This window comes from Onychomys torridus, chromosome 13 (assembly GCF_903995425.1).
Source record: "Onychomys torridus chromosome 13, mOncTor1.1, whole genome shotgun sequence".
Classification (NCBI taxonomy): Eukaryota; Metazoa; Chordata; class Mammalia; order Rodentia; family Cricetidae; genus Onychomys; species Onychomys torridus.
In genome coordinates this window covers 64,017,818-64,036,283 of record NC_050455.1, presented here as the reverse complement: position 1 = coordinate 64,036,283, position 18,466 = coordinate 64,017,818, and the positions used below count along the sequence as shown (strand labels likewise).

The 18,466-nt window shown below is 47.9% G+C and overlaps 1 protein-coding gene across 4 annotated transcripts in view; it reads left to right on the top strand.

The window, feature by feature from the left end:
* The window catches only part of Ctif (cap binding complex dependent translation initiation factor), a 262,595-nt gene that overhangs the window by 59,056 nt on the left and 185,073 nt on the right, over nt 1–18,466 (top strand). For all 4 annotated transcript variants that reach the window (XM_036205046.1, XM_036205048.1, XM_036205045.1 and 1 more), the window contains exon 3: nt 13,200–13,271. In XM_036205046.1, the coding sequence (XP_036060939.1) occupies nt 13,200–13,271 (72 nt within the window). The remainder of the gene's footprint in view (nt 1–13,199; nt 13,272–18,466) is intronic.

Sequence of the window (18,466 nt, the reverse complement as noted above, 5' to 3'; positions counted from 1 at the left end):
ATCTGAATCCATCTATGGACTCAGCAGTTCATTTCATCAGTGTTAGCATAATCTCTCTGGAAATGTCCTTGTACACACACAGAGGTCTGGCTCATCTTCTACCTATTTCTAAATAAATTGATTTCAAAAGAAAGAAATGCTGTAGATACATGGAAACATCTGAGCTGATGTCCTTAGTTACACCGAAGGCTCTATGGGCCTAACATGGCACTTGGTGCCATACACTGCCTGCTTCCTGTGTGGACCGGGGGCCCACAGTAGGGCATTCTTGGAAGATTTCTCCAGCTGAAATATACTCTTGCAAGGAGAGAGTCTGAGGAAGCCAGGAGACCTCACCTGACAAGCAACCTGTGGGAACAGGAGAGTCTGTGTCCAGAGCAGTTGTTGTTAGACACTTTGAGAAGAAGGGGCCTTCCTATACCCCTTGTCTGCCTGAGGACTGCTGAGCTCTGTGTGTGTGTGTGTGTGTGTGTGTGTGTGTGTGTGTGTGTGTGTGTGTGTGTGTGAGAGAGAGAGAGAGAGAGAGAGAGAGAGAGAGAGAGAGAGAGAGGAAAGAATGTGTGTGTCAGATGATGGACCTGACTCTCACTTAGATGCCTGGATCTGTGATAGATCAGGATAGCCCGGCCTCTGGAGGGGCTTTAGATGGATGTTAAGGTTTGCAGTCTAGGGGAAACTGCCATTTGTGACATTAGGGCACATCCCTTAAACATTTTGCATGCTCTAAAGTTTGACGAGAGTGCAAGCACCTTGCATGATTGCAGACCATCCGCTACTGGAGGAAGAGGGACTTGTCCCAAGTCCATCTCCCCAGGCCCCCAAACATCCAGAGGAGGGACAGTGCTGGCCACCTTTACTCAGGGACTAGGTTAGACCCACCTTCCAGAGACATTTGTTTAAAAGAATAATCGCTATTGACACAGCTCTGTAGGAAATAGTTCTGCTAATGCACTTTGCCTGTTTTTATTTAATCTGATGACTATTTTAAATGGAATTTTAAAAACACAGACACACAAAGAATGTCTCTGTCTGCCTGTCTGTGGTGATGTTTTGATATGTCTGAGAAAGAAAAACTTGTTAAGATTCTTGGTAACCTTGAGAAAGTTTAAGGTGGTGGAAAAGAATATTCTTCTATTGGTGATTTTTGGGTTTGTTTGTTTGTTTTTTAGAATCTGAGCAATGATAATGAACATTTAGAAAGAAAATGCCTCATGATACTTGCACAGTTGTGTTCTCTGTCCCTCAGCTAGCAACACTAGAAAGACAGACAAGTGGAGAGAGAGAGAGGAACTTCATTTTCATTGTTGTGATGGGATGCCTGGACTTTCTTTTCTGTCATGTTTCACTCATAGTCAGCTGGCTCATTGTTTCTGGGCTGCAGTGGGGCAGAACATGGCAGAGTACATGGTAAAAGAACGCTGTGTACCTCTTGGCAGACAGGAGAAAGAGAGACAGCTGAAGAGGCTGGAGACAAAATGCACCCTTCAATGCACCCGCTTCCTCCAATCAGGTCCTACCTTACACAGTTTCCACTGCCTCCCATTTGTCCATTTAAGCATGCATTGATCGGCACCCTACAATTACTTCTCCGAAGCTTTACCTTTGACAGTATATTGGAGACCAAGCCTTCAACCATGAGGCTTTGGAGGATATCCAAACTACACCATGTGGATAGATAGGTAGATGATGGGTAGGTGGATGGGTGGATGGATGGGTGGATGGATGGATGGATGGGTGGATGGGTGGATGGATGGATGGATGGGTGGATGGATGGATGGATGGATGGATGGATGGATGGATGGGTGGGTGGGTGGGTGGGTGGTGGGTGGATGGATGGATGGGTGGGTGGGTGGGTGGGTGGATGGGTGGATGGATGGGTGGATGGATGGGTGGATGGATGGATGGATGGATGGATGGATGGATGGATGGATGGATGGATGGATGGATGGGTGGGTGGATGGGTGGATGGATGGATGGGTGGATGGGTGGATGGATGGGTGGATGGATGGGTGGATGGATGGGTGGATGGATGGGTGGATGGATGGATGGGTGGATGGATGGATGGAATGATAGATAAATAGATGGATAGTTTCCCTTCTCTTAGATGATGTGATAGTTATTATTTGTCAACTTGAAAGAGTCTAGGATCACCTAGGAGATGGGCCTCTAGGCCTGCCTATGAATGTAATCTTTGATTACAGTGAATGATGTGGGAAAGCCCATTTTGACTGTGGACAGAACCATTCCCTGGGCAAGGGATCTTGAACTGGACAAAGCAGAGAAAGTGAGCTGAGCACTAATACAAGTTCACTGCTCTGTGTTCTCCATTGCGATGTGATAGGACCACAAGCTCTTGTCAGCTGACCTCCCTACCATGACAGACTGTACTCTTGAACTGTAAACCAGGACAGACCCTCTCCTGTGAGACGTCATCTTTGTGTTTTATCACTACAACAGGAAAAGTAATGAAAACAAATAAGTAACCATGTATGCTTGTAGTATCCCAATTCTTCCCTAAAGCCACATTTAAAATTGCACCCTTTCGCCAACATGAGACGGCCTTTTCTCTTGCACAAGTGTGGCATCTACTCATGGAGACACACATACTACACACATCAATTCTTTTAAAAAATTGAAGTCTTTTTTAAAGTCTTTTAATGGATTCTGAGTCCCCAAAGTCACATCTTAAACATTTTCCTTGGAGCTGGAGAGATGGCTCAGAGATTAAGTGTACTGGCTGATCTCCCAGAGGATCTGGGTTCAGTCCCCAGCACCCACATGGCAGCTCACAACCATCTGTAACTCCAGTTCCAAGGGATCCAATGCCCTCTTCCAGCTTCTGCAAACAACATTCATATTTATGCAAACAAAATATCCATACACATAAGATAATTTTGTAATTAAATAAAAAGTTGTCCTCACTTCATCCTTAGGAGAAGGACTTTTGTTCTGCTTGTGGGAAATTGAGACACAGACTTAGAAAGTGGTCAAAGCCTGCTTCTTGGTGCTGGAGGCCCACACCATCCCACCTTCTTGTTCCCAGCTGTGAAGGATAGTGTCCGGTCTTTAATGTATAGAAGAGAATTAGGACTCAATCTTGTTGGCCATTGGCCCTTTGATGGGGAGGTGGGGACACTATGGTAGGAAATACATGGCACCTCTGATGTTGGTAGGTGATTGGGAGATAATTCACCAGGGCAGTATTTGCAACCAATTAAGCAGGATCATAAGGACGTTTTAGAAAATGTTGATGACTGGACCCTACACCAGAGATGCAGTCGAATGAGAAAGACCTGGAATATTAACCTATGTGTAGGCTCCTGTGACTCTGATATCCCAGTAGGGTTAACACCTCAGTTAGGACATGGCTTTCTCCCTTCTCCAAGGCCAGATGCCTCCTAATGGGCTCTCTTGGGAGGGCAGAATGTGTGAATGTGGCCAATGGCTGGCACATTTATTAGAGGCACAGTTTCTAATACACTCTTTCAAACAGGTTGAATTAAGGGCTATGGAGCCTGGAGACAGCTTCCTGCAGTCCTTTTTGATGGTGGGAGGCAGGCAAACATCCTGGGTTCTGTCTGAATTCTAAGGACTCTTTAATAAAGAAGCTTGGCAGCGCTAGTCTGTGGGAGGGGATGAAAGCAGTCATTGGCTTCCTGGCTCCTCATGTGGCTTTCCTCCTTTCCCTCCATGTTTCCTTCTGCCATCCTGCCTCCCTGTTCACCTGCCCACCATCCCTTCATCCCCTGGCTATTCCATTTCTGTATTTTTTTTTCCTATCCTGGGATCCATTTTCACAGCTGTCTTGGCTCAGTGGTGGGCCAGCCATGAAAGGCTTAATGAAGTGAGTGAATAGAACCATGAGTGGCTGAGCATTGGAAATTCATTATATGCTTCTTATTATTTCTTTTAATTTCATGAGCATTCCCTACCTATATATGCATGTCACACAAGAATCAAATGTCTGCCAGGCGGTGATGGTGTACACCTTTAATCCCAGCACTCGAGGTAAAGACAGATGAATCTCAGTTTGAGGCCAGCCTGGTCTACAAAGAGAGTTCCAGGACAGCCAAGGATACACAGAGAAACCCTGTCTCGAAAAACAAAACAAAAAATAAATGTTCTCTTCGATACAACGTTTTCACAGCCGTGCATCTGTTAACTTCCTTACCCATTTAGACGCCTTCTGATAATATGACTTACAGAAATACACTATTTCAAAAATCATACAGTATTCACAGGCTTATGACTCTTCCAGGCTTATGCATCCACTGTGCTGTTAAGTGGCCATCCAGTGGTTCGTAGCGGGCGCCTGGTTGGCCCTTTGTTCAGTGTGAGGAGCCCACTTGACCTGCCAGTTTTCCCCTGGGAATGCATGACACATTAGTGAGATGGTAGTTTGCTTCCTTCTGCACAAATCAAGTATTTCTTTGGGTCGATGCTGGGGAGAAGAATTCATTTTAGTGACTCTCGGCAAACTGCTCTCCAGAAATGGCTGTTCTGTCCTTCCTAACTGCACCAGTGTGTGGGGACAGCCTCCACTTTATTCTGCACGGTCCATCTTCTAGTGAGACTGAATACTTTTATTTTATTTTATTATTGTAATTTTTTTTTCGAGACAGGGTTTCTCTGTGTAGCTTTGCACCTTCCCTGGAACTCACTTGGTAGCCCAGGCTGGCCTTGAACTCACAAAGATCCACCTGCCTCTGCCTCCCGAGTGCTGGGATTAAAGGTGTGCACCACCACCGCCTGGCTCTAGAGATTGAATACTTTTTAACTGACTTAATGGTCATGTTTTCCCAATATGTTAAATTTCATTGTGGTAAAATTTATTTCTGTTTTAAAGCAACAATTGGAAAACCAGACTACTGGGAAACCAGGAAAAAAATAATCCACTATCATTTTGTGACAAGGACTGATAATTGTGAATTTTTTTTTTTTTTTTTTTTTTTGCTCACCTTCCACAAAGTTGCTCTGCTAATATACATAAATTTTAGCTTGCTTGTTTATTTAGCATGATCTCCTATACATTGTTAGGTGATGGCTTTTAGGACAAAATGCAGTTGTTTAAATTTGTTCTCTTCTTTTGGCTGCCTGCTGGTGACCCAGAAGTACGATATAACTCAAGCTAGCATTTAGTCGTTCAGGCAGAGGTGTAGGCTCTGGAACACAGTGATAGGCAGAACCAGCCATGATCCCTGCCTTGCCAGAACTTGCTTTCTGGTGGGAAGGATGGGAATAGGGTGATAGGAGGCAGGCATTGGTAATGAAGCAAGAAGGGGATGGAGGCCAGGGCTGTTGGAAGGAGGCTTGGGAGAGAAGATTTGGAGGCCATGAGAGAGTGAGGTTACTTAGGAACGAGTACTCCATGCAGAGGGAAGGACCAAAGCAGAGCTCTGGAATGGGGATGTAGACCACATTGAGGCCCAGGACAGAGGTCAGTCTGGCCAGTGCAGAGCACAGGAGAGATATGGCCAGTGAACTGGGCATCAGGGCCTCCTTAAGGCCTGGAGAGAACTCTGTCATTTTGAAGGACAGTGGAGGATCCCAGCACATGCACCTTCATAAAACCCTAGCTTAAGAATCCTTGAGTCAGATGACTCTGTGTGTGTGTGTGTGTGTGTGTGTGTGTGTGTGTATTTCATTTTGAAATAATTTTTAAAATACACAAAATCCCAATAATATTGTACAGAGAATTCATGCAAAGCCTTTACCGCATGGCCCTAATTGTTAATATAACCCATTTTACTCTGCCTCTAAACATATATTTATATATTTACTATATATACATTTGTTGCTTTTAAAGGAATAATTGGAAGAACAACATATCCATACATACACGTATGACTTCTCTGAGTCGTTTGCAGACATGAGACCCCTTTATCGCTAGTTACTTCAGTATATTCCTAAGGACAAGAAAGACCCCGTGGTCCCAGTGGAGGGAATAAAGATAGCTATTGCTCTCTCGCTTCACCTGTGGACCTTTATTTCACCAGCTCTCCCAATAAGACCCTTAGAGCTGTGTTAGTCTCTTTTATCTCTGGCCAAATACACCACATAAGCCATTCTGGGATGGGAAGCTTCCAGAGGAATGGTTCCATGGTTGCTTGGCTCATGTTTCTGGGCCTGTAGTGAGGCCAAGTACCATGGGAGGCATCACCAGAGGAAAGCCACTGTCCTCCTGGCAGCCAGGAAGCAAAGAGAGACAGGAAGGGACTGGGACAGGAATTGACTTCCTCCAACTAGACCACACCTCCCAATAATACCACTGTAGTGTGAATCTACCAAGCAATTGCCCGTCAGATCAAGGCCTCAGGATCCAATCACCACTCAACAAATAGAACGGGGGGGGGGGGGGGGGGCGCTGTCCCTACTTTTGAGTGTTTGTGGAAGATCCTTCATATCCAAACCATAGCAATAGCAAAAATGAAACAAACAAAAACCGAATGTGGCTAGAACACTGAAACCAAAACCAAACATTGCGTTTAGAATCAGCTTTTTTTTTTTTTTCCTCTTTGAGTTCAAAGCTATTTCTGCCCTTAGCCCATTCTGCCACTTTTTGATGGTGTAATCCTGGACAAGTTACTTAATCATACTGTGCCCTAGTCTCCACATATGCCCAATAGAGAAAATAAAAGCATCCAGGAGGGCTTGAGGACCAAATGTTAACAAGCTGACGGGTTTAACATAAGCCCTGATTTAAATGAAAGCCTCATTGATTCTTGTGATTAATCCTTGACTCTACATGCTGCAAGTAGCCCTTGAACTGCCTTCCTTCCTTCCTCCCTTCCTCCCTTCCTTCCTTCCTCCCTTCATTCCATTCTGACTCCTCTCACATACACAGGAGTTTTAAATGTTGATGATCGATGTAGTTTGAACCTGTCTCAGGGCTTAGCACATGATAAACATCTAGGACAATCTTTTCTTTATGTGGTTATTGGTGAGTCACCTAACCCCTGTTTTTAAATCCTGTCTTTATCAGCTGGGTGTGGTGGCACACACTGTAACCCCAGCACTTGGATGATGAAGTTAGGAGGATCGGTAGTTTGAGGCAGCCTGGACTACATGAACTCTTGTCAACAAAAAGCAGACTTACCAAATACTAAGATCTCATCTGTGCACTAATTATTTATAGCCTCATGTGTATTGGTTGTTTTGTTTTTGTTTGGTGGGGGCTTCTTTTGTGTGTGTGTGATTTTATTCCTCTTCTGATTCAACACATGGTGGCATGGTTTGAGTGTAAAATGCCCTCCACAGGGTTCTTAAATGTGTAAGGAGTCTTTCTCTGTCCCACCAGCTCGCAAATAATGACATGGAGAATTCTTATTAATTACGAAAGCTTGGCCTATAGCTTAGACTTGTTTCTAACTAGCTCTTATAACTTAAATTAACCCATTTATATTAATCTTCATTCTGCCACATGACTCATGGCTATTACCTCTCCTGCACATCCTGCTTGCTTTGTGTCTCCTGGTGTCTCCACTTCTCTTCTTCCCAGAGTCCCTCCTCTCCCCAGAAGTCCTGCCTCTACCTCCTGCCTAGCTACTGGCCATTCAGCTCTTTATTACACCAATCACAACAATATATCATCACACCGTGTACAAATATCCCACAACACGAGTGCTTGAACGCTTGGTCTCTGACTGCTGATGTTTGGGAGGTTATGGGATCATTAGGAGGTGGGGGCTTGCTAGGGGACCTGGATCACTGAGGGCTGGCCTGGAGACTTAGTAGCCTGGCCTCGCTTTCTGTCCACTCTCTGCTTCCTGATCCTCTGAGATGTGGAGTCCCAGCCTTAGTTCTCACCACCATGGACTCCACCTGGATGAACTGCATACCCTAAAGCTGTGAGCTAGAGCAAACCCTTCATCCCTGAGTTACTTTGTCGGGTATGGCAGAGTGATAAGAAAAGTACCTAATACCTGGACCTGACGCTACTCTGTCATCAGCTTTGATGTTGGGTGGGGCTAGTCCCTGGGGGCTTCGACACTGAAAAGTGCGTGCGTGCGTGCGTGCGTGTGTGTGTGTGTGTGTGTGTGTTTTATCATCAGCCTGCCCTACTCCAAACCTCTTCCTCCTCCTCCAGTGCTCAGTACCATGTGGACTTCCCCATTCTTCCCAAAGTTTGCTAAAAAGTGTTGCCCATCCTGGAGTGCAAATGACTGGTAACTGCTTGAACTGTTCAGTATCTTTTAATGTACAGATTAAGAGCAGAGAATGGTGGAATAAGCATTTTGAGTTCAGAATAAACATCTAATTCTCCAGTGTTTGTCAGATCTTAACCCCATGCCTATAGTCATTCCAAATTTTTAAGTTAGGATATAAATTACAGCAGCTGTGGAGGAAGGTCTAAAGCCATACGGTGTGTACTCCATGCGTGATATTCCCACGTGCACCATTCCCCTGCATGTCCTGACTCTTTTGCTGGAGGGCCTTTGCGAGGTGGATACCACCCCCAGTCCCTAGAGGACCATCATGGTCCAGAGGTCTAAGATATGAGCTCGTTCGCCCTGAAGGACAGGGAATCTGTGTGTGAGAATTCAGGCTGGAACTGAGAATTTGAGAGGAGGGCCCACTCTGCCCTAGAGTCATCCGAACAGATTCCTCTAGGTCTGGGGGAGTCTACCTGGAGCTTTCTAGGCAGCATCTCAGAAGGACCAAAGGAAGCAGGCAAACAGGCTAGAACATGAGTAGAAAGAAAACGCTAAGGGTAGCATCCAGCCATAGGCTGGAGGAGTTTTGGAGAGGGGTTCCCAGGGTTTTGAGGACCAGGGCAGAGATACACATCCCTGTGACTTGGGCAGCCATGTGGAAATGATAGCCCAGGCTTTTGCAGGGCTGGACCATTCGAGTAGGAGCCCCACAAGACCAGTGGGTGACTAGGTGATTGTTCATGCTTGATGGCTCCCTTGGGTGCCAGGGGTACTGCTCAGGCAGAACCCGAATCCCTGTTCTACTGGGGGCTGGCCTGTGTCAGATTCACAGGGTCTGATGGTTCTGTGGGCGCCATCACTGTATTCGCCTTCCTCCATGGAGCACCCACTTTCTGCTGCTTGACACCCCCACCCCACCTCCCATGCTCTAGTCCCTTCCTTCATTTCCAACTTTACGACCACTGAGAGACATGGAACCTGGTCCTGACCCACTGCCCCCTGGGCCAGCTCTGCATCCCTAGCCACTGCACTGAGGTGCTCCCTGGAGAGAGTGTGTCCATGGGGGAAATGGTACTGACTTTATAGCCTCACACTGTAGTATGCCTCCAAGATGCCCACGGCCTCCATTTTGATCCCCCCAGCTCTGGATCACCCTTCTCTGGCAACCCTGGGAGTGTTCTCATGGGCCATCCATGCCCTTCCCCTCCCAGCCCCTGTGGAGATCATGTTTTCCTCACTTCTACCTCACGTCCTCATCCCTCTCCACACTGCTGCTGGCAGACATGTTGCCCTGCTTGTTCTGGCATACGCTCTGTAAGGAGGAACGCGGGGAGAGGTTTGGTGGATACAATAGAGCTAGCTGCCTTGCTAGGCCTGGGCCGGCTCACTGGGTGATGTGCTTGCACCCAGATGTATGTAGAGCCTCCCTAACAGTAGCTGTACTCACCTGCAAGTCACCACATTATGGGATGTCCCATCCATGCTGTCCAGCCAGTGTCTAGGATTCCTAGAAGGAGAGAAGCTAGCGATCACCTTACTCCTTTGCTGTGCCTTGCATGGCTTCAGGGATTTGGATCTGACTGGGATAGTGAAGGAATGACAGACAGATGGACACACGGACACAAAGCTGGGGTTTGGGTGGTTGGGGCTCTGAGATGGAGAAACTTCAGCACTCTGGAAGTTTGGCTTGTTTATTATAGAAGTTGAACAAAGAGGCAGGTTTATTATTGGGTACAACTGAACAGAGGCAGGGTTATTGCATACAACTGTACAGAGGCAGGGTTATTATTGGGTATAACTGAACAGAGAGGCAGGATTATTGCATACAGCTGAACAGAGAGGCAGAGTTATCACATACAACTGAACAGAAAGGCAGGATTATTGCATATATTATGGTGCACAGCTGGACCAAGGAAGCATGTTTATCTTACCTCGGTAGAAGCAATCTCAGGAGGGAGCAGTGTTCAGGCTGTAAACATCCATCAGGGGGAGCTCTGATGGACATTTGTGCACACACTGTCAATGCTTGCTCTTGGTCCCCCAAGAAAGGCTTTGCCATACCCTTGAGCCTGAGGCTGTAGGGTCCTTGACACGGCTGTGCCTATGTGAATAACACACATTCACTCAGCTTCACTTACTCAGGGCTTCCTTCTCACCCTATGCTCCTTGGCTGTACCCACCCTGTCAGCCTGAGCTGACTCCACCCAGGAGAGGAGTTGTGCCAATATGCAAAGCAAAGGAATGCTCTTAATATATGTCTGTGTATGTCTTCATATATACATATAAATATATGTATGTATGTATTACTTTTGCTTTTTGAAATTATTTTAGACTCATAGCAAAAGTGCAATAGCAGTTCCAAGTGGTCCATATCACCCAGCTTTACATAACCATGGCACAAGGATCAGAATGAAGAACCATGTCCTTCTTCTATCCTGAGACTCAAATTCGTATTTAATGTTCATGTTTTCCCATCTGGTATTTCCTTGGATTTTCCTTTTTTTGTTTGTTTTGTTTTGTTTTGTTTTGTTTTGTTTTGTTTTGTTTTTCAAGACAAAGTTTCTCTGTGTAGCTTAGCACCTTTCCTGGAACTCACTCTGTAGCCCAGGTGGGCCTCAAACTCACAGAGATCTGCCTGCCTCTGCCTCCCGAGTGCTGGGATTAAAGGCGTGCACCACCACCGCCCGGCTGGGGTTTTCCTTTTCTCATACAATATTGACATTTTGGTGACGCCTGTGATTTTGGTGAAAGTCAGTAATCTGGGTTGTCTGATATTTTTCATGATTACTTTAAAGCTGGCACTGGGGAGGGGGGGAATGGGGAATCCCTCAAAAGTATTATGCCCTGCTCAGCATGCAGTATCAGAAGCCCACGCTGCTGCTGTGTGTCTCTGGAATGTTGATCTTATGTGGTTAAAGTGGTGGCTGAGGGGCTTCTCTGTTGTTAATTAGTTTATCTTTGGGGAGAAGTGCCTTGAGACTCTCCAAGGAAATATAATCCTGGGAATTGATTATCTGTATAAAAGACCTAAGAGGCTAAATTACTAGAAAGTAGCAGTTACTTACAGGTCCCATTTTCCACCTCTTAACATGAGGCCCAAAGAAGAAGATGGTATTTCCAGAGGCCAGGGTCAAGGTCAAGTGTGCAAGCCTATGTGGCGAAGGCTGGAGCAGTAAAGAATGCCCGCTTGGTGTTAGTTATACCTTTAGAAGTAGAGAGAGAGGATGCCTGACTTCTCCCTTCTTCCTGTCTTGAGAAGCCCAGCCTGAGTCCAGATCACCAGGGAACCTGAAAGGTGGTCGCCTCTTCAGTACAGAGAGAGCAGGGATGGGTATGAAGTGGCCCTGGTGCCTTGCCTTCTCTGCAGAACTGTACTGTCCAACACAGAGTGATTGGCCACATGTGGCTCATCCAATATGAGGTGTGCTCTTTGGTATACAAAGAATGTTGTCTTAGGGTTTCTATTGCTGTGACAAGACACCACACTTTAACATCACAGTCAGTCATCAAAGAAGTCAGGCCAGGAACTCAAGGCAGGAGCCTAGAGTCAGGAACTGAAGCAGAGGCCAGAGCAGAAGGCCGCTACTGACTTTCTCCCTGTAGCTTGCTCAGCCTGCTTTCTTACAACCCAGGACCACATGCCCAGGGCTAGCACTTGCCCCCAGTGGCCTGGGCTCTTCCACATCAATCCCTAATCAAGAAAATGCTCCACAGGCTTGCCTCCTGGCCACTCTAATGGAGGCAATTCCTCAGCTGAGATTCCTTCTTCCCAGATAGGCTGAGATTCGTGTTGAGTTGTCAAGAGGCTAATTAATATTTGTTTTTGTCTCTCTTACCATATAGCTCAAACTCAGGATCCTCCTGCCTTGGCTTCCTTCATGATGAGATTACAGACATGGGCCTCGCCTTATTTTTTATTATAATTAGTATCTATTTAATAACATTTTGAATGTATTAGGTTATGTCAGGCATATTGCTTGACTTAATTTTTAAAAATCTGGCTTCTAGGAACTATAGTCAGGTCTGTAGCTTATCTTTGTGCCTTTCATTTTATTTCCTTGGAGTGTACTTGAACTTGGTCCATAGCATCAGCGTCACAATGAAAGGTCTTTCCTGCCCTAAGGCATGCTGTCCTCAGCCGCAGTGTGCCTGTGCTGGCCTGGAGCCCTCCCCTACTCAGTTTTTACTGAGGTTGTACTCTTTCTGCTCTGCATGCCACTTGGAGTAAAGGCTAAGGTCAATGTGTGGCAGAATTGGAGAGGTTGGCTAATGTCTAACCGCACCTTGAAGCTAGCGCGCACTTGGCAGAGGGCTGTCTTCCTGCTTCCATGTGTCTGTGCAATGACAGTAGTCCTGCACAACTTCACGGAGTTGTCCAGCATTGCCATGGCCATCAAACAGATAACAACAGCATGGGAGAGAGCACTTGAATTTCAGTGGCTTCCAGTGCAGCTCCTGGGAGTTTGTCAAAATGCTGATCCTTGGCCCTAGCCCCACAGGCTCTGAGTCACCAATGGAGAGTGAAGCCTAGGACCCTCCAGATGACAGACTTTGGGAACTCATGTGTAGGTGGCAGTCAGCCACACATTGGGACATTCCTCAGCTTGAGCCAGTGTTCTGAGATCTGTCTGCAGTTGCTCTGTGATGCCAGATCCATAGTTATCTGGAGCTGGGTGTACAGGGCTACACACACTTGCTGCCTTCCAGCTCCAGCCGTGACCTTTAGCATGAGCGACAGCCAGCATGGCTGGAGCCTGGCCAGATGGTCAGAGGTGACACTGATTGTCCAGAATAACTAGGTATTATGTTGGTTGATTTTAGGATGTAGCTGGAACGTTATCTTTTTGTGAACTTAGGGCTTCCCCAGGCATATAGCCAGGGGCCACCTTGATGTGGTGTTTAGATAGACCACCTTGAGCCTGCTCGTCTTCAGGGGTGGGTTCGACACCGAAAATGCCAAGTCGGATGTCCTAATGAGCCTGCTAGGAGGCAGAATGGGGGTGAGAACGCACCCTGCTGTCACTAACCCCTCCTTTCTGCCTGCAGTGGACTGCGGACTGCAGAGAGCAGCTGGATGGTGGCTGTTCCTTCTCCAGAGGGCGAGCCCTGCCACAGCAGGTAGGGAACCAGCTCTGTGCTCCATCTGGGAGCCATCACATGCTTTGCTTTTCTGGGACCCTGGGGCTGGCCCTTGTGGCTCCTGGATGATGGGAATTAGGGAAGCAAGCAGAAAGATGGGAGCAAGGAGGGTTCTTGGCCGGTAGGAAGCCTCCCATAACTCCTTGGCCACCTTGGAGTGCCCCACCCGCAACACGTGGATTCTGAAGACTACTCTTCAGTGGCCTTTTATGTAATGCTACGCCTGGTAACAACCTAGATGCCCACTGAGAGGAGGGTGGTGAGACGCTCTGCGACGTATCCTTTTAAGAAATACTGTATGGCATCAGGTCAGCAAACTGGAGTCTGGGTGCTGACGCTGGTGGGCCCACAAGCACTGGGACTCAGGGGTGCTTTGGACATCTATTTCCTGGGTCTACAAAGGGCTGGGCTAGTGGAACATGTGGAGGATCTCAGAGGTCTGGACTCCTCAGTCTACAGCTGTTCTGGGCCAGGGGATGTTCTCCTGCCCAGGCATTCTGGCACTTGAAGCTGCCGGGGGGTCCAGAGGGGCTGTGTGGCCAGGAAAGAGGGAGGCAGCTACTCCTGGAGAGTTGTCCTGGTGACCTAGGTATGCTGCCTTTCCAGCTGCTCTCACTGATACCTTGTCCCTGCCTGTGAAAAACCACAAGGTTAGGATCTGAAGAAATCACTCTCCCTAGCCAAGCCCTGTCTCAGTGTTGGCCTCTCCCCACCTCAGATTCCACAGCTCTTGATCTTACAGTTGCTTCAGGAACACATTGCCTGGTTCACTGGCTTGGCCCCACCTCAGTCCCTTGTGCTAGTTAGAGCTAATCCGTTGTTCAGTGGTCAAGCACCTGCTTAGCATGGGCAAGGTCCTAGCTTGCACCCCAGCACCACAGGAATAAACAGCAAAGCAAATTCCTGCCCCCTCCTCCTCCATCTCTGTTCTGTTCCAAAGGAAGGTACTCAGTATCCTCAGTTCTGGATCATTCTTAGGCTCCAAGGCTTTGCTGCCCCAAGGTGTAGGAGAGACACCTGTCTTGTAGTTCATTCTCATAACATTTATGTAATTGTTTCCATCTTAGTTAGGGTTTCTGTGATAAACACCATGACTAAAAGCAACTTAGGCAGGAAGGGGTTTATTTCTGCACTTCCAGATACAGACCATCACTGAGGGAAGTCAGGTCAGGAACTCAAGCAGGGCAGGAACCTGGAGGCAGGAACCAAAGCAGAAATCATAGAGGAATGCTCTTCGTTGGCTTGCTCAGCCTACTTTCTCATACAACTCAGGATCACATGCCCAGAACTGGCACTGCCCACAGTAGACTGGGCCTTCCCACATCAATCATTAATCAAGAAAATGCCCAGCAGACTTGCCTATAGGCCAGTCTTATGAAGACATTTTCTCAATTGAGAGTCCCTCTTCCCAAATGACTCTAGCTGGTGTCAAGTTGACATGAAACTAATCAACATGAAACTAATCCTTTTTTAATTTTTACGTTAATCATACAGAGTTTTTTATTTCATTATGGCCTTTCCATCCATGTATATTAAACTGTGGAGACATAGCTCTGTGACAGGCTAGGGGCAGGAGCCTAGATTCTGGTTACTGATCTGCTGCTTGGTGGCCAAGTCCTTCTTCCTCAGGTGAAAACAGAGGATTCTGGGTAGCTTCTGAGGGTCCTTTTGACACTTCTCTCCCATTTGTGGATGAGTAAAATGGGGAACACAGAGAAGGGGGCTTGTCCAGGCTGGACTGTGCACCATACACCAGGCCTCTTGACTGCCCAGTATCTACAGGGTGTGTCTGCCTGCCCTGTTGCAGCTCATGCACTTGGAAGGGCATCTCTTCCAGCTGTCTCCTTGGTGGGGGACCCCACCCAGTTTCTCTTGTCATCCCAGACTCTTCTAGCACATATAGGCTTGGATGTGGCTCCAAGCAGGGAGGGGGAGCCGGACAACAAGAACTGTGTATTTCTTGATCAGTAGATGTCTAGTTCTGGAATTTTCCAGGGTAGGGTCCTTCATTCTCTCTGGTTTATTACTTTTTCCTGAGTGCCCTCTCCCTGCCCTTGCCTTCTTATACAGTCCCTTCAGACAGGCTCTCCAGAGGCTGAGAAAGGGCCCTTCTCCCACCCCCTCCCCATCCCCCTGACCCTGGTCTCCCCAAGCTCTTCTTGCTCCACTGTTTATCCACTTAGACTAGGTGAAGGGGTCGGACTAGGCAATGTGGTGGGGTGGGGCTTTGTGGGATGACTGTCCCCCAGTGGAGTCATGTGTGGCTCTTCACTACCTAAGCACCTTGCATACACTGTGAGGTCCAGCTGACCACAGGCCCTGCTTTGGGGAGTGACTGGGCAGTCTCCCGGGTGGCAGCTTTCTTCGGAATGAAGTATAACTGGGCATAGAGAAGAAACTGAAATGCGTTCTTGGCAGGCTCACTGTGGGGCAGGAACCTTGCGCTTGAGGTGACAATCTGAGCATTAGCCCACCTACTTCCCGGATATAGCTGGCAGTAATAACAGCATCATTGTTCCCACCTGACCCGTGGGCCTTTCCAGCCATCTCAGGAGGAGGAAGTACAGGAGAATCTAGGACACACCCACACACAATGAGCACCAACCACATGGCCCTATACCTTGAAGTTGGGGTGAGGTCTGGCAGTGACTTTGCTGGAGAGCAGGGGAGGCTTGGCTTGCTGCACTGGGTTGAAGCACATATGAAAACTGCTCAGAGCCAAGGAAGTGTAGTCAGGGGTCTAGGGTGGAGCCATGGTTCCTCCTTCAGGGACCTCACTCACCAGGAGAAGGCCAAGACCCAGGTGGAAGTGAGCTCCGAGCTCAGGTACACATGTCCATGGGGCCATGGGGAGAGTTGTGTGGGCTACACAGGGCCTTGGAGAGAGCACTTCTTGACAGAAGGCTGTCGTGGCGCCAAGTGCCACAGTACCCTGCACGGGGAGGCAAGAGTGGCTGGCAGCACCTTGTGTCAGTCACAAAAGGCTTGATGTGTAGAGTCGGGGTGCTGGGTGACACGGGACAGCAGTCGCAGGATGGAAGTCCGTTTCTCTCCTTCCCCTAGCTCAGGTGAGTATGGAGGAACAGTCTAACGGTTCAAGAAGGTCAGACTGGCCCCAGATTCCTCTCCGTGGGCCTGCCATTCTTGGGTGTGGTTTTCTTCCATGACCCATGGCATCTTCTACCACCTCTGTGCCCCACCGGTACCCATGAACATCTTCTCCTGTTAGCACATCCAAACTCTTTCTTACTGTACCCTTCTATTTAGACAGACACCCTCACACTAACTCATGTCACAGTCAAGCTGTTTTCTGTTCCCACCTGCCCCCTCAGTAACCCTAAGAAAGGAGGTGCTACTGTCCCCACATCTCAGCACTCCCTGGCATGGGGCCTCACATGCACTGGCCAAGACTCGGGCTTTGCAGGCATTCCCTAGCCAGGACCCTTTCCTTCGGCCTCATAGAGTCTGTGAGCTTTCTGGGGTTAGGATGACAGGGTTGCTCTAAAAACCCATGCTCACCCATGGGGACAATTGCTTCTAAGAGCCAGCTGTTCCTTTGACTGCCACACTTGGGCCACTGGTACCAGGGATGCAGATGATGATGGAGGAGATGGAGTGGTCTTGCCTTCCGCCCAAGAGGCTAGTATGGCATTGCCTGATCCCGAACTGGAGGCCCAGGGGTGGGTGGTACCCACGAGGATTAGCCATGCAGATTATTTCCCTACAGCAGCCAATGTTCTCATTCTTTGGTTATTTCAGCTATTGCAAAACAACACCTTACCCTCTCTGGATGCTTTCATGCAAGTCAGGGTAGCAGGCATCTCAAGAAGCAGGAGGAAAGGAGTTCAGATTTTTTTTTAAAGGAGCCAACCAGCTGCCAGGAACCAGGATTCAGCTCTATCTGGCAATTTGCCACCCCGGTTCCTCTTTCCAAGAGGCTGCTACCAGCAGCCTAGTCCTTGGGTGAGGACGATGGGACATGTCCTGACTGTCACTGCAGTAGGAAACACATGGTGACAGCTTGAGAGGATGACATATGAAAGGGGAGACTAGTGGCTCTGCACTCAGAGACGTTGTCCACGTGCAGGCTGGAGACGTCCGCCCCATCTGCTCACACGTGCCAATGAAGGAAATGAACATGTAGAAAGCAGCAGCGCTTCTGTTTGGACATTGAGAAAGACTTCCTGGCTGAAGGACTTGCTGGCCCATGACAGTGGCTCTTAAGCTATGGAATCATTGCTGGGAACCTGATCAGCACACCTCCTTATCAGACAGCTGACAGCTCATGAAGCCCTGGGAAATCTGGGGGAGTGTGAGGAATGATGTCAGGGTGTGGCCCATGACTTGTAATCTCACCTTCTTTGGAATGGTAGGTGTGGTGTAGGACACCCCATTATGAGAGGGAAAGAGCCTTGTCCCCAGGTGACCCTGGAGTAACACTGATTCTAATTATCTCTTCTACTAGTAAGACATTGGCATAAGTCTGGGTTTCTGTGCCAACCTGCAAGCTGGTACAACCATGACAGACTCAAAGGATGGCAGATGGCAGCTAGGAAAACATCAAACACTCCAGTCCTCTAGCCCTGGCAAAGGTCAAACATAGCCGTCTGGTCTGGCTGACCAGCCATGGAAAGATGTGGTTTGTTGACAATTAAAAAGTCGTTAGTATGCTTGGTGTCTTAGAAGAACACCTGGCTGCCAAAGCCGCTTCTATGGATAAGGAAGAAACCTCTCTCTATGTCCATGCCTCTGCTCTCTGCAGAGTTGGTACTTATGGAGCAACATTGTGTGCTTGGCCAACATATAGCAGCTGGAGCCTTCTGTGTCGTTGACTGCTCGTAGAATGAAAATTCAGTAACCCAAAGTGGATTTAAGACACGTGCCTGAAGTAACCCCCAACAGATGTGACCCAAGAACTGCAGTTATTCTGAGTGGCCCTGCTGGTCTCCAGGAAGGACATGAGAATTGATCCCTTCCTTTGGGGATAGGTAGAGTGCATGAGTACATGGAAAGGAAGAAAGATGGAGGAAAGATTAGCAAAAATGAGGTTGGACTTTTTATTGGGATGCTGGGGTGGTGGACGCAAGTACAGCGAGCGTTGATGGTGTGTGCTGGGTAATATTAGCTAGAAGGGCTGAACATGATGCATGCAGAGGTGTCTGCTGGGCTGAGAT